Source organism: Dama dama, chromosome 17 (assembly GCF_033118175.1).
Source record: "Dama dama isolate Ldn47 chromosome 17, ASM3311817v1, whole genome shotgun sequence".
In the NCBI taxonomy this organism is placed as follows: domain Eukaryota; kingdom Metazoa; phylum Chordata; class Mammalia; order Artiodactyla; family Cervidae; genus Dama; species Dama dama.
Window position 1 is genome coordinate 63976002 of NC_083697.1, and position 12999 is coordinate 63989000.

At 38.9% G+C, this 12999-nt stretch overlaps 1 protein-coding gene across 19 annotated transcripts in view; it reads right to left on the bottom strand.

Moving 5' to 3' along the window:
• The window catches only part of APBB2 (amyloid beta precursor protein binding family B member 2), a 357050-nt gene that overhangs the window by 185302 nt on the left and 158749 nt on the right, over window positions 1-12999 (bottom strand). For all 19 annotated transcript variants that reach the window (XM_061164644.1, XM_061164641.1, XM_061164635.1 and 16 more), the window contains one exon: window positions 7297-7365. In XM_061164644.1, the coding sequence (XP_061020627.1) occupies window positions 7297-7315 (19 nt within the window). In that variant the 5' untranslated portion in view covers window positions 7316-7365. The remainder of the gene's footprint in view (window positions 1-7296; window positions 7366-12999) is intronic.

Genomic DNA, 12999 nt, shown 5'->3' on the forward strand with positions numbered 1-12999 from the left:
AATCATGTTCTCAATGCCAGGAAAAACCAAACCTGCATGAGAGTTTGATAATGTCTTGTGAACATTTCTCACCTGGGCTTACTGTGTGCACTAACCATGAATTTTGGAGAAATGGCTTAATTACTCAAGAACATACAGATAAAACAATTTATAATAATGCAGCGTTGAGCCCGAGGCTACAGACGTGTTAGAGCCCCCAAAGGAGTCTGAATATATTCCACTGAATTAAAACACAGACTCAGCAGTTTGCAGGCACCACGTGCCTTTGCAGAACTGCTGGGAAACTGTCTAGCGGTTGCATTTATCTCAAATATTGTTCACACCATCAGTGATTTGTTCCATGTGTCTCTTGCTAGGAAGAGAGAAAGATTCCTCAAACTAGAGAGGAACAAACTTCATCAGGGGGAATTCCTGAAGTTTCAGATTTCTCAGCCTATGAGGAATGATTTCTTCCTTATCTGATCCCTTGCCCTCCAGAGACCTCCAAGGGCTCTATATCGGCAGTAGATGAACCACAGCACAGCTCCTAACATTCCTGAAATTGCACTGTGACAACCCCCTCCTTCTCCATCGAGCAAAACAGGGGCCTCTGCAGGGGAGGAAGGTAAGAATGTTCTCCAGTTTGGGAGCTTAGCAATATCCCTTTCCACGGTCCAACACTCAGGATGGGATATTTTAGGAAAGAGTCCCCACTAGAGCCTTGGGTGCTTCTCTGAAGCTAGGCAATATCTGTACCCTCCAAACCTTGTCCATATTTACAATGAATGACCACGTGGCCCACAGGGATAGCTAAGGCTGCAGCCCAAAGGATCCCTGCTTACCCACACCTACCCCAGCACTGGCGCTTCACTGAGGCTCTAGGGTCTAGGATCTTTTAAACAATACTGACAACTACATTTAAAAAAAATCATTTATGCTGCTTTGGCTAGTACTACCATTTTACAGAAAACATGTTTTAATATATAATTTAACCTCACTCCAGAGCAGCATTTGGTATGAAAAGGGTCCACCTTGAACCCACATAAAGTTTTCCCTGAGACATAATACCCATAACATAGGACAGGAGAGAAAATTATATTTAGATTCGGGTATTTGGAGTGACATTATTATGAGAAAGCTGGCGATCTGCTGGCTTTTAAAAAGGTGTGACAAAAAAAATTTCTATGAGGTTGTTTTATGATGTTAGATACTATATTCTAGCAATGTTATTAGGGAGAAATTTTTATTTACTTTGTTTGTAACCATAAACACTTTCACAAAGAATACCATCAAAATTTTTGGGTGATTTAATACTCAAGTAGCTTTTATATCTTGGATGTGACAGATAAAACCTTTGAGCCATGTTTTCACCAGCCTTTTGGATCCTACCACCCCTTCTATGCCCACTGTAACTCTCCTGCTTGCTAGAAATCACAAATGCAAAATTTAGGAGGGTTAAGTTAGAAAAACAGGACCAAAAATAGCTCTGTAGATGCTGTTTTTACAGATCAAAGCCTGAACACAATTTGAGTGTGTTTTAAATATTAAACGATAGTATCATCTGGAAGCAAAAATAAAAGGTTCAGATCTAGAACTAAGGCAGTCAGTTAACCCTACGAAGTACACAGTTGTCCCTAGATGTTAATACATCAGCCAGCAAGTCCTTTGGGCTCACAGGGTCCTGAAGCAGCTTCCTAGAAAGGCCAAGGCAGCAGAAAGGAGGCTCCCAGAAGTGAGGAGGCAGTGCCCATGAGGATGACTGAACAGAACTCAGGTCAAAGACACGAGGTACAAGCCTGGTCCGTGCTAATTCCTAGTTAAGTGATCCAGGACATCAAACTCTCAGTCTCCTGGTCTGAAAAATGGGCACGATAATAGTACTTGGCTGTTGTAAGGATTAAAACGTGAAATGGTGCTAGGAGGTTAGCACAGGGCATAAACAATAAATATGAATGACCTTCAGCATAAAGCTGTCTGCTGTCGGGCCCCTAGATTAATCAGGCATTTGATCTGAGTTGTAAAAATGGTCTTGCTGCAGAGACACAGCGGGCACACAGACTAACAAGAATGGGTAGAGAAGCCGAGTCCAGAGGAATTTAATCACAGAAGAAAACCCTCAGATGTAAGAGAAAGGAGGAACGTGACTCTTTTTTTTTAAAAGAAAATCTTATAACGTCTTTTTAAATCTTCCAAAATTTAGTTATTTTCTTTACCGTCAAAAGAGCCTACGGGTTAAAAAAAAAAAAGAGCCTATGGGTTAAGTCCAATCTCCTTGACATAACAAAAGAGGTGGGGAGCAGGAGTCAGGATAGGGTCAGGCACATACGTCACTGTGGAGACACAAATCCAAGGAGAAGCAAACCTGAGAACCTCAGTTTCTCCGTAAAGATAAAGTCTTTCCCTGAGGGAAGCAGTCTAGGGGGAACATGAGGAGAGGGACAAAGTTTCGCAACAGTCACAACAGAGAAAAACAGAATAAGCAATTTCAAAATAGATAAACATATAAAAGAAGGCTGGTGGCACAAAAGCAGACACATAACTCAATGGAACAGAATAGAGAGCCTAGAAACAAGCCCACACATATACGGTCAACTAGTCTATGACAAAGGGACCAAGAACATACAGTGGAGAAAGGACAGGCCCTTCAATAAAGGTGTTGGGGAGAACTGGACCACTACATGTGAAAGAAGGAAACTAGAACACTATCTTATATGATACACAAAAACGAACTCAAAATGGACTAAAGGTTTGAAATTAAGGCCCGGAATCATAAAAGTCATCCAAGAAAATATAGCAGGGTGAGCCCCTTGACACAGATCCTGGCAATGGTATTTTGCATTTGACACCAAAAGCAAAAATGAACAAGTGGGACTACATCAAAAAAGCTTTTGCTCAGAAAAACAAAAACTTATCAAGCAAATGAAAAGGCAACCTATGGAATGGGATTTTTAAATAGGGAAGAAATAGGCACAGAAATGGACATGATTAAGGGGTCAGATGTGAACAGTGAGGAATGCACTCCAGGATCTCGTCTGGGGTTGGGGGCAGGAGATGGGGCCAGGAGGAGGGTGGAGAGCTGTGGGAAGAGGCTGAGGGGTCAGAGGTCCCTGACAGATAAGAAGTAGGCGTGACAGGAACAAGGAACCGCTCCAATCCTAGCTGCATGCGCACTTTGGGGAGCTTTTAAAAAGCACAGAAGCCCAGCCCCCACCCCCAAAGACACTCCAGCAATCTGATTCAATTAGTCTGGAGGGCGGATGGGACCCAGGATAGTGCCATCACCTCCACATCCATTCATCATGCTGTTCTGAGCGTAACTCACAAAGATTCAACATCAATTCAAGAGGATGGATTCCTACAGCAGAGCCAAGTATACGTTCAGAACTAAGAGCGTGCAAGGGGCTATTACCACCGCTGTCCCCCTCCTGCACGCACGACGGACAAACATATACGACGGCCTGGCAAGCACTTCCCTCTTACCTAATAAAAGTTTCACAGTCTTTCTCAAGAATCAGCTGTCCTCCATGCTCACTCATTCATTTGACAGGTATTTTTTCATGCACTAGTCACAGACACCATTCTAACTGTTGAAGAGACAGCAGTGAACAAAACTGACAGAAATATCTGCTCTCAGGGAGCTTACATTCTAGAGATCCAGCCCCCGTGTTCAGGCAGAGATGACTCTACCCTTGATTCATGAGGTCCCTGGCCCAAGCCCAGCCAATCAGAGTAGCAAATCCCTATGGCTATGGTGACTGATTCAAGGAAACGCATGCCTCTGAACTGGAGTGCTGGAGAAGACTCTTGAGAGTCCCTTGCGCGGCAAGAAGGTCAAACCAGTCAATCCTAAAGGAAATCAACACTGAATATTCACTAAGAACTGAAGCTGTAGTTGAAGCTCCAATACTTTGGCCACCTGACACAAAGAGCCTATTCACTAGAAAAGACCCGGATGCTAGGAAAGACTGAAGGCAAGAGGAGAAGGGGGCGACAGAGGATGAGATGGCTGTATGGCATCATCGGCTCAATGGACATAAATCTGAGCCAAGTCTGGAAGGTAGTGAAGGACAGGGAAGCCTGGTGTGCTGCAGTCCATGGAGCTACAAAGAGTTGGACATGACTGAGCAACTGAACAACAATCCTAAGACTTTTTCTGGAATAATCAGAAGAGAAGCGTGCTCTTTTCTCTTTTAGAGAAATAGGTTTTCAGCTTAAGTTAATATAATGCACAAAGTATTTTTTATGAAGCCTAACCAAAATTAGGTAAGCCAGGGTCACTTTAATTTCATGGCTAACAAACCTTTCCTCAAACCCTGAGTCACAAAGATCCCAGCACTGAGATGCAACCCCTGTAACTCAGATGACATCCTAATATAAACCCATCCTCCCCGCTTCTCTTTGCTGAGACCTCTAGCCTCCTGTCGAAGAAAACTTGTCAGTAATGGCAGGAAACACGTCTCTTCAATAACCTACTGCTCTTCCCCTGCTCCTGTCACATGCTTACAAAATTGGAAATTGGCAAATGGGCCCAGGGAAGCCTGATGTCTGCCTAATTTCCAAATGGGATTTCGCGTCTTCTTCATTTTTGTTTTCTGCTATACAATTTCATTTCCACTGAGGGGTTAACAGTAAAACGTCTACCCTGAGGAATGTTGCCTTTTGAACTAGACCTCAAAGTATTAAGGAAATGAAGTAAACTCAGATTTTTTTTTTCTTTTAGGAAGGAGAGGCAAAATAAAGCTGGTTCCTGAAATTACTCATGAAAGTAAACTCTCAATGTGGCAAAAATGATAAGAAGTTCTCTATGAACAAAGAAGGCAAAGGTTATTGGGAAGCAGCTAGGGTTCCTGGGTCAGAGAGATCACAGGATTAGAAGCTTGGACGTTTTCAAAGTGGGAGGACAGCCTCACACCGTTGGTTCACGGGGCACCTTCCCCAGGCACTGACATGAAGGGGTGATTTCAACCTGCAGCTCTCACCCACCTAAGGGTTTCCCATGCCCTATTCAGCTAAACTGCCCGAGGGCTCACTCCGTTCAACAGCGCAAGTGAAATCTGAGGAAAGTCAAGAGAGACTGACCAAAAGCTTTCCCTTAAGAAACTCGGTCTGACAGGGCAGTGGGAAGGGGAAGTTACTAACCAACCTCCCAATGGTTAGAGCAGGCAGAGGGGCTGACAAGCAGAAGGTATTAGGGACGCAGAGAGAGGTGCGGGGAAGACTCTCACGAAAGTAACAGCTGAGCTGGGTCTTGAAGGATACGCAAGTAGGACTCCACCAGTCACAAGGAAAAGAAAGACTTACTCCAAGTAGGGGAAACCCAGGCATTCCAGCATCAAGCCTGGCATATGTAGTCACCTTGGGAAATTATACGCTTGTACCAAGCATATTTTCTTTGCTCAATTTCTAAGCTCTTTTCATCATCAAAATAGTGTTTTTTTCTGAAGATGACTGTATTTTTTAAAATAAAGCTTAGAGTTATATGGTGGAGTTTGATAAATATAATCAGTGGTCAAGCTGGTGTAGATGAAGTAAAAAAAAAAGGTAAGCTAAAGTAAGGACACAGGTTTTCTTGAACAACTGACAAGTCAATCCCAAAAGAGAAAAAAAAAAAAACATTAAACAATGGCAGAATTCTTCGAATAGGATAATTACCCGACTATGTCACAGGCTGAGACCTCCTCACCAGGGACTTCTGTGCTGAATGGTAAAGGTTCAGCAGGAATTTTCCAGGTATATAAGGTATATATTCTGGTATTTTTTTTTTTTTTTTTTTAAAGGCTCCCAGTAGTCACAACTCCTCAGAGTTGGAAAACAAGACTGAAAACCAAGTCTTATCCCATGCGCTCCATTAGCTGCTATTGTATTTTCAGGTAAAAAATGGCTGGAATGATACTCCACTGAAATAAGAATACTGTTCGTTCTCCTTATAAAATGTGTTATGTCCTACACCAAATGCAGGACAGCAGTAGCTATTATTAAAAGCCATGCTGGATAATGGTTTCATTATCTCTTATATAACTACTAATGAATAAAGCAATCTCACAATGGGAAATGTACATAATTGGTATGACAAAATATGGCAACAGTAAGAAATTTCTATAGGTTATTTGATTAGCTTATCTCTACACAGAGGAAGTCAGAAAACACATCATTTATATATTTGCCAGCTTTATTCTTACATTTCCATATTGAGTCTATCTTACAGTGTAATAAGAGACTTTAAATACTAAAGAATTCCTAGAAGGAATTCATCTCAATACTTAACATGCATTTTCTAAAGGACATATGTATTTGTTTTGATTCTGCAAAATTAACATACTTATTCAAATATGTATTTACAAAGAAAACCTAAACTCTGTCCCTAAATTGGCCTCTGAAAATTGCCTCTAAGTTCCTAATTTTCTTGTATGAATTTAGGTTTGTCAAGTTGTTTTTAGCCGTTTTTAATAAAAGGATATTTCCTGCCCCTCATCTACCTCTGTTGAGCTGTGTTTATTTTATTGTGTTTTATTTTAGCTCTCTGCAAAGATGGAACATGCAGTGTTATGTAAAGGAGAAAAGGACTGGGACATACTTGCTGAGTTTAACTTTTGAATTTAGGGACATTAACATCTATTTGTGCATGGTTTGAATTTACTTACTTAAAAGCAATCTGCTGAGTGGTAGGTGTCCTAACAAAGAATCTACCCAGATCTGCCACTTGCAATTCTATATTACGTTTAATTCAAAATGTCACTGCAATTGCTATTTTTATTATATTACTGTGAGGCTAAGAATTAAATTCATACCACATTGTATGTAGACTAGCATCCATTATGACACAAAGAAAGGTGCATACAATAAAATTAGGTTGGTATTCTTAAGGCCTGAAATTAATCAGCATTAGATTCAGGAAGAATACTGAACTGGGAGCCTATTACAGGCAAATCCCACAGTGCCTAAGAGGCTATTTATGGAGACTCAACACCAGTGTCTCCTTTGTTCATATTTAACAGTTAACAGGCTATAATGTGCAACAGTAGATGGCAAAGGCTGACAGAGTCTTAATTTTCTGTTATAGTCAATTAAAATATTTTCACAATACAGTATTAGTAGGATCATGCAAATAATAGATGAATGCAGTTAAGTTCAATTAATTCTTCTTATTGTAAAGATCCACTTTTCTAGTACATTAGTGAAAAACAATAAAAAGCAAAAAACATGCTATTTTAGCAAATCATAAGTTTAACATTAAAACAATTATCCAATGTATATATATGCTAAAGCTTTAATACTCAACTAGTACAATGCATTGAAACATGTGAAAGTGTATCTGACCTGGAAGTACTTCTGACATGGGTCTCTGGACGTCAGCAATGGTACAGGAAATAGGTTATAGTTTGAAATCTGAAAAGAAGGATCATTTGAGAAATTAAAACCCCAAATAACAAAGAATTAAAGGAAAACATAGCATTGAAAATTCTTCTAAAAGCTGTTAAAAATATTAAACAAATCTTAACAATGTTCAGATTTGGTTTACTTAGAGTTGGTTAAACCACTTTTGACTAAAATTTGAATTCCTGCTTAATCACATTTATTTCTTGAGAAACCACAAACATTTCTTGAGATTTTTTTTTCCATACCAGATTTAAGTTATCTTTCTCAACTTTCCAATGATTTTTCTCATTAAGAACACACAATTCAGAAGCCAATAAGGAAAAACTGGCAAATTTCACCACAAAAAAATTTAAACCTTCTGGAGGTAAAACCTTAAGGGGATAAAAATGGCTATAAACACAACAAAGACAAAAAAAAAAAAAAAACCTGAAAAAAAATCATTGCAAATGAATTTATTTACAAAACAGAATCAGGCTCGCTGACAAGGAAAACATACTTATGGTTACCAAAGTGGGAAGGTCAGCGAGTTTGGGATTAACAGACACACAGGACTATGTAAATTAGGAGTCTGGGACTAATGGACACACAGGACTATGTAAATCAGGAGTCTGGGATTAACGGACACACAGGACTATGTATAAAAGATAACCAACAGCACCTACTATATAGCACAGAGAACTATACTCAATATCTTGAAATAATCTATAATGGAAAAGAATCTGAAAGAGAATATATACATACATACATACATACATATATATATATGTATATATATATATACACATACACACATATAACTGTATCACTTCGCTGTATGCCTGAAACTCAGCATTGTAAATCAACTATACCTCAATTTTAAAAAAAGCTCATACTATAGATGACATAAAAAGGTAAATTTCCTTTATATAGAAAGAACTCTTTGAAATTATTAAGAAAAATATAAATAGACCTGAAGGAAAATGAGAAAAGGCCAGAAACAAATCTTAAGAGAAACACAAATGTCCAGTAAATATAAACAACTAACCTCACTCAAAATTGAAGAAAATGCAAATATAAAGGAGTTACTACTTTTCCTATAGCAGACTGCAAAGATTAACAGGCTCAATAACAAATAATCTAAGGCAAGGATATTGAAAATAGAAATTTTCAGTTCCTGCTTGTGGGAGTAAAAACTGGCCAAACTCTACAGAGGGCCTTTTAGAAATACGTGAGCAAATTTAAAATGCATGGACCTTCTTGTCCAGCAATTCTTTTCTTAAGAATTTATTTTACAAATAAACTTTCATAGGCTCTATTATTTTAAATGCAAAGGATCAGTAACAACCTAGCTGTTCATCAGTAGAAAACTGCTTCATTAAATCATAATACAGCCATTCAGTGGGATACTGTGCTGCCGTTACCGCCCCCTCTAAATAAAATGAACTGAATCTCGGTTAGCTGATATGAAAAGACATATCACAAAGAGGTAAATAATATGCAGGACTGAATTTGAGTAAAATTTTTTTTAACATATATATATACATACATGTGTATACACACATGTACATACTTGTGTTTACATAGATACATGCATACACACACATACATACTTGTATTTACATGGAAAATGTCTTAAAGGAATAATAAAGAACTAGATACACTGGTAAACTGCCAGTTTACCAAATTAGATACATAATAAGGAAAATTGAAAACAGACCTTGTTTTCAGTGAGTTGGTATCAGGAATGTCAATTAGAATAATAATCCATTATATTAGTTCAAATGTGGATACTGCATGATTTCATTTATATAAAGTACAAAAACAGGAAAAGCCCATCTATGTCAAGATAGTAGTTTGCCCTGGAGGGCAGGAAAGGGGAAGCAGTAAGAAAGTAGCCCCTAGGATGTTGTAATGGTGTACACTTTCTTGATACAGATGTGAACATTTATCAAGATGTACCCTTATGTGCACATTTCTGTATGCTTACTACACTTCCATAGAATGTTAAAAAAAAAAAAAAAGAGAGTCAAATGTCAGTGGTTTTCTATAGCATGATTTAAGTTGAGAAACTTTGTATTTGCAAAGACTAAATTCTAATCTAACCTTTCCAAACTAGTGACCTTTAATGGGCATTACCTTCCAACTTTATGGTTCACATAATGACCTGACAACCTGGCTTACCAGCCCAATGTACATTTTTTAATTATATTTTCACATATCACGGGTAAGGCTCATTACTCTGGTATAATTAAAAGGGTGGGCTTAATTTAAGCTGCCCTGAAACACCAAGAGATGTTTCCTGTATGCACTTTCGCTTCTGCCCTATATTTTTCTCAACTCTTTAAAAGTATTTCACAATTCACTTTTCCTTTTTTTAGTTTTTGCCTGCAATATACCTTCAGATATAAGCATAGCAGATGTGAGGTGGTAACTAATAAGATAATGAATGTCCATAAAGTAGAAAAGAAGCTAAGAAAAGGCTTATTTACAGAAGTATTCTGAAACGACTTGAACAGAAACTGAAAATATGCATATTTTACTGTGTATTATCCTTAAAATATGACCCTGTGTTGGGGCAAAAAGAGTATTTTAAGGATAATACATAGTAAAACTAGCAGCTAGAATCAATCTAGCAACAAGTTTTCGTTTCAGCAGCATTTTCATGCGTACCATTAATGAGAATCCATAATGCTTATGTGCCTGTGACAATGCCATTGGAGCTCAATAAACCTCCAAGAGGACCACAGAGAAGCAGGCTAAGTGGAAATCATGAAAGCACCCGTAACCAAAGAAGTGATCTAGTAAATTAAATGCCCGCTGGAATTTTGGTTCAGTATAAGACGCTATGTACTTCCCCCTATCCACTGGACGTAAGTATAAAAATTCAGAATTATACACATATATATTAATTCAATGTTTTATATGTTAACAATTCAATCTTCAAGGCCTTTATTTTTGCCAGTATGATACCCCTGACCAAGAATGCTACAGTAAATTATCTCACTATAATCAGGTTCTTATGTGTTTCATCTGACTTACTATTTTTTTATTTGTAATACTGTGTTTGTTATTTAGAATAAAAAGACTTTTCTCCTTATTTTTATTGTGTATTTTACCTTTTTTCAATATGTAATTTCACATTGTACCCAACAGGTTTCAGATTGGAAATAGAGAACATTCAAATTGAGTATTTTGAGAAGGATTTAATTAAGGAACTATTAAAAAAAAAAAGTTGGCAGGGTAGGGAAACCATAAGGGATAACACAGACTACAGGGCTAATAAGAGCAAGTTGCCACCCCTGCTCTGAAGGAACAGGGCTGTGTGTAGGGTGGGTACTGCCTACCACCACCACCTGCATTGAGGTCCACAGCCAGCATTTAGCAGTCCGGTACAAAACTGCTGCCTCACAGCCTAATCCTCTGACTACAAGAATGAGAAATTCTTCTTTAGTAAGCTAAAGCGGTGTGTTAACTCCTCTTTTACTAAGGAATAAACGAAAACTGATTCGAAGAACTGACTCATTGGAAAAGACCCCGATGCTGGGAAAGACTGAAGGCTGGAGGAGAAGGGAAAAACAGAGGATGAGATGGCTGGATGGCATCACCAACTCGATGGACATGAGTTTGAGTAAGCTCCGGGAGTTGGTGATGGACAGGCAGGCCTGGGGTGCTGCGATTCATGCGGTCACAAAGAGTCAGACACGACTGAGCGACTGAACTGAACTGAAACAAAAATGCACAAGTGCTTACCCACTTAGATCCAGCTCAAGTATTACATCCTTGATAATATGTTTTTTGAATTATCTACTTGTTCCATCACTATTACCCCACCATTAAACTTTCTACAAACTTCTATGATTACACTTAACACGACGTTAAATTTTTATTTTTATCTTTCTTGCCTATAGAGGGTAAATAATTTGAAGAGTGCTGGAGAAGACTCTTGAGAGTCCCTTGGGCAGCAAGGAGATCAAACCAGTGAGTCTTAAAGGAAATCAACTCTGAATATTCACTGGAAGGTCTGATACTGAAGCTGAAGCTCTACTACTTTGGCCACCTGATGTGCAGAGCCGACTCACTGGAAAAGACCCTGATGCTGGGAAAGAAGGAAGAGAGCGCGACAGAGGATGAGATGGTTGGATGACCTCACCAATGCACTGGACATGAACCTCGGCAAACTCCAGAAGATGGTGAGGGACAGGGAGGCCTGGCATGCCACCATACAGCTCATTGGGCCATAAAGAGTCAGACACGACTTAGCAACTGAACAACAACTTGAAGAGAAGACTCCCTTATTTTTATTTTTTAAATTGAGGTATAATTGATATAAAACTGTATTTCAGGTGTATAACAATGATTTCATGTTTTTATACATTGTAAAATGATCACCACAACATGTACAGTTAACAACAATCACCATCACTGTTACAAAACTTTTTATTTTTATCTTGTGATGAGAACCTTCTGTGTACTTTAAAGGATGCCAAAGAGAAATAAAAAATAAAGACAGAATTTCACTCTGTCTTCCCCAAATAGAATTTAAAAAAAAAATCTGACAAATTCCTTTCAACTTATTTTGCTCTCTGTCCTGTCCACTCATTCTTTAGACCCTTAGTACTTCACCTGGTTTCATGAATCCTGTCCTGGCCTCCGTCTAATCCCTCCTAACAGCCCCCCACCCCCCGCCACCCAAATCCACCCCAGCTGCACAGAGCCAGATAAACACCGCTCTGTTCACAATCGCTCCTGATTCAAAGGCCTCCAGAACCAAGTTCTTTCAGCCACTGACATTCATACACAGTTGATTCTAGAACCTCTCACTTACTCAAATTCTTCACTAACTTCAAACAGCTACCTTCCTGAAACTCTGACCCAACGCAATCCTTGCTGTAATAGTCTCTTCCGATAACAAGTATTCTATGAAGTCCCCTTTCCTATCTTAAAGTGCAATTCATATATAATGTAACCTATTTACATGGATAAATTCCAGAAAAGGGGAAATAAAGGGAGAGAGACACATTCCAGTGAGCAAATCTCAGGCCTGACAACACAAGAGGGCAAAAACAACAACAACAAAATAGCAGTCACGGAACGCTCGAATCTACAGGAAGAATCACTGTGAGGGCAACAGCGACGCGTGCAAACTGACAGAAGTGTGCCTCTGTGCTGTCACCTCACACACAGCCTGTATGCACTTCTGTTAGTGACGCCAATTTCAAAAGGTTGAACAACTCTAAGAAAATTCAAACAAATATTAATACAATTATCTCTCAATTAGTAGTTCCCACTTCTGGAATATACAGTATACATTAAAGCCACAAAGAATACTTTATGCCTAGAACTTCTGGCTCAGATCACTATAAGCATGCTGTTCACCTACATGAAAATCTGGTGAGGGTACTTGTAAGCTTTGCAGGGTTAAGACACTGTTTAATGTACAGGGTTGTTGGGGACTGCAAGACATTTTTCATCCCTGGTCTCCACCCAAAAAATACAAGTAGGGGGCCCTTTTCCTAAGGGGTGCTCTAGATACTGGCCAACCTCCAACTTTGAAAATTATAAGCTCAGCACTGAGTTCTCTCTTCTTAACTCATTCAATATCTCGGTCCTATATGATTCTGAACCAGTACTTAATATCTGAACTGGTCTTATTCAACTGCAAAT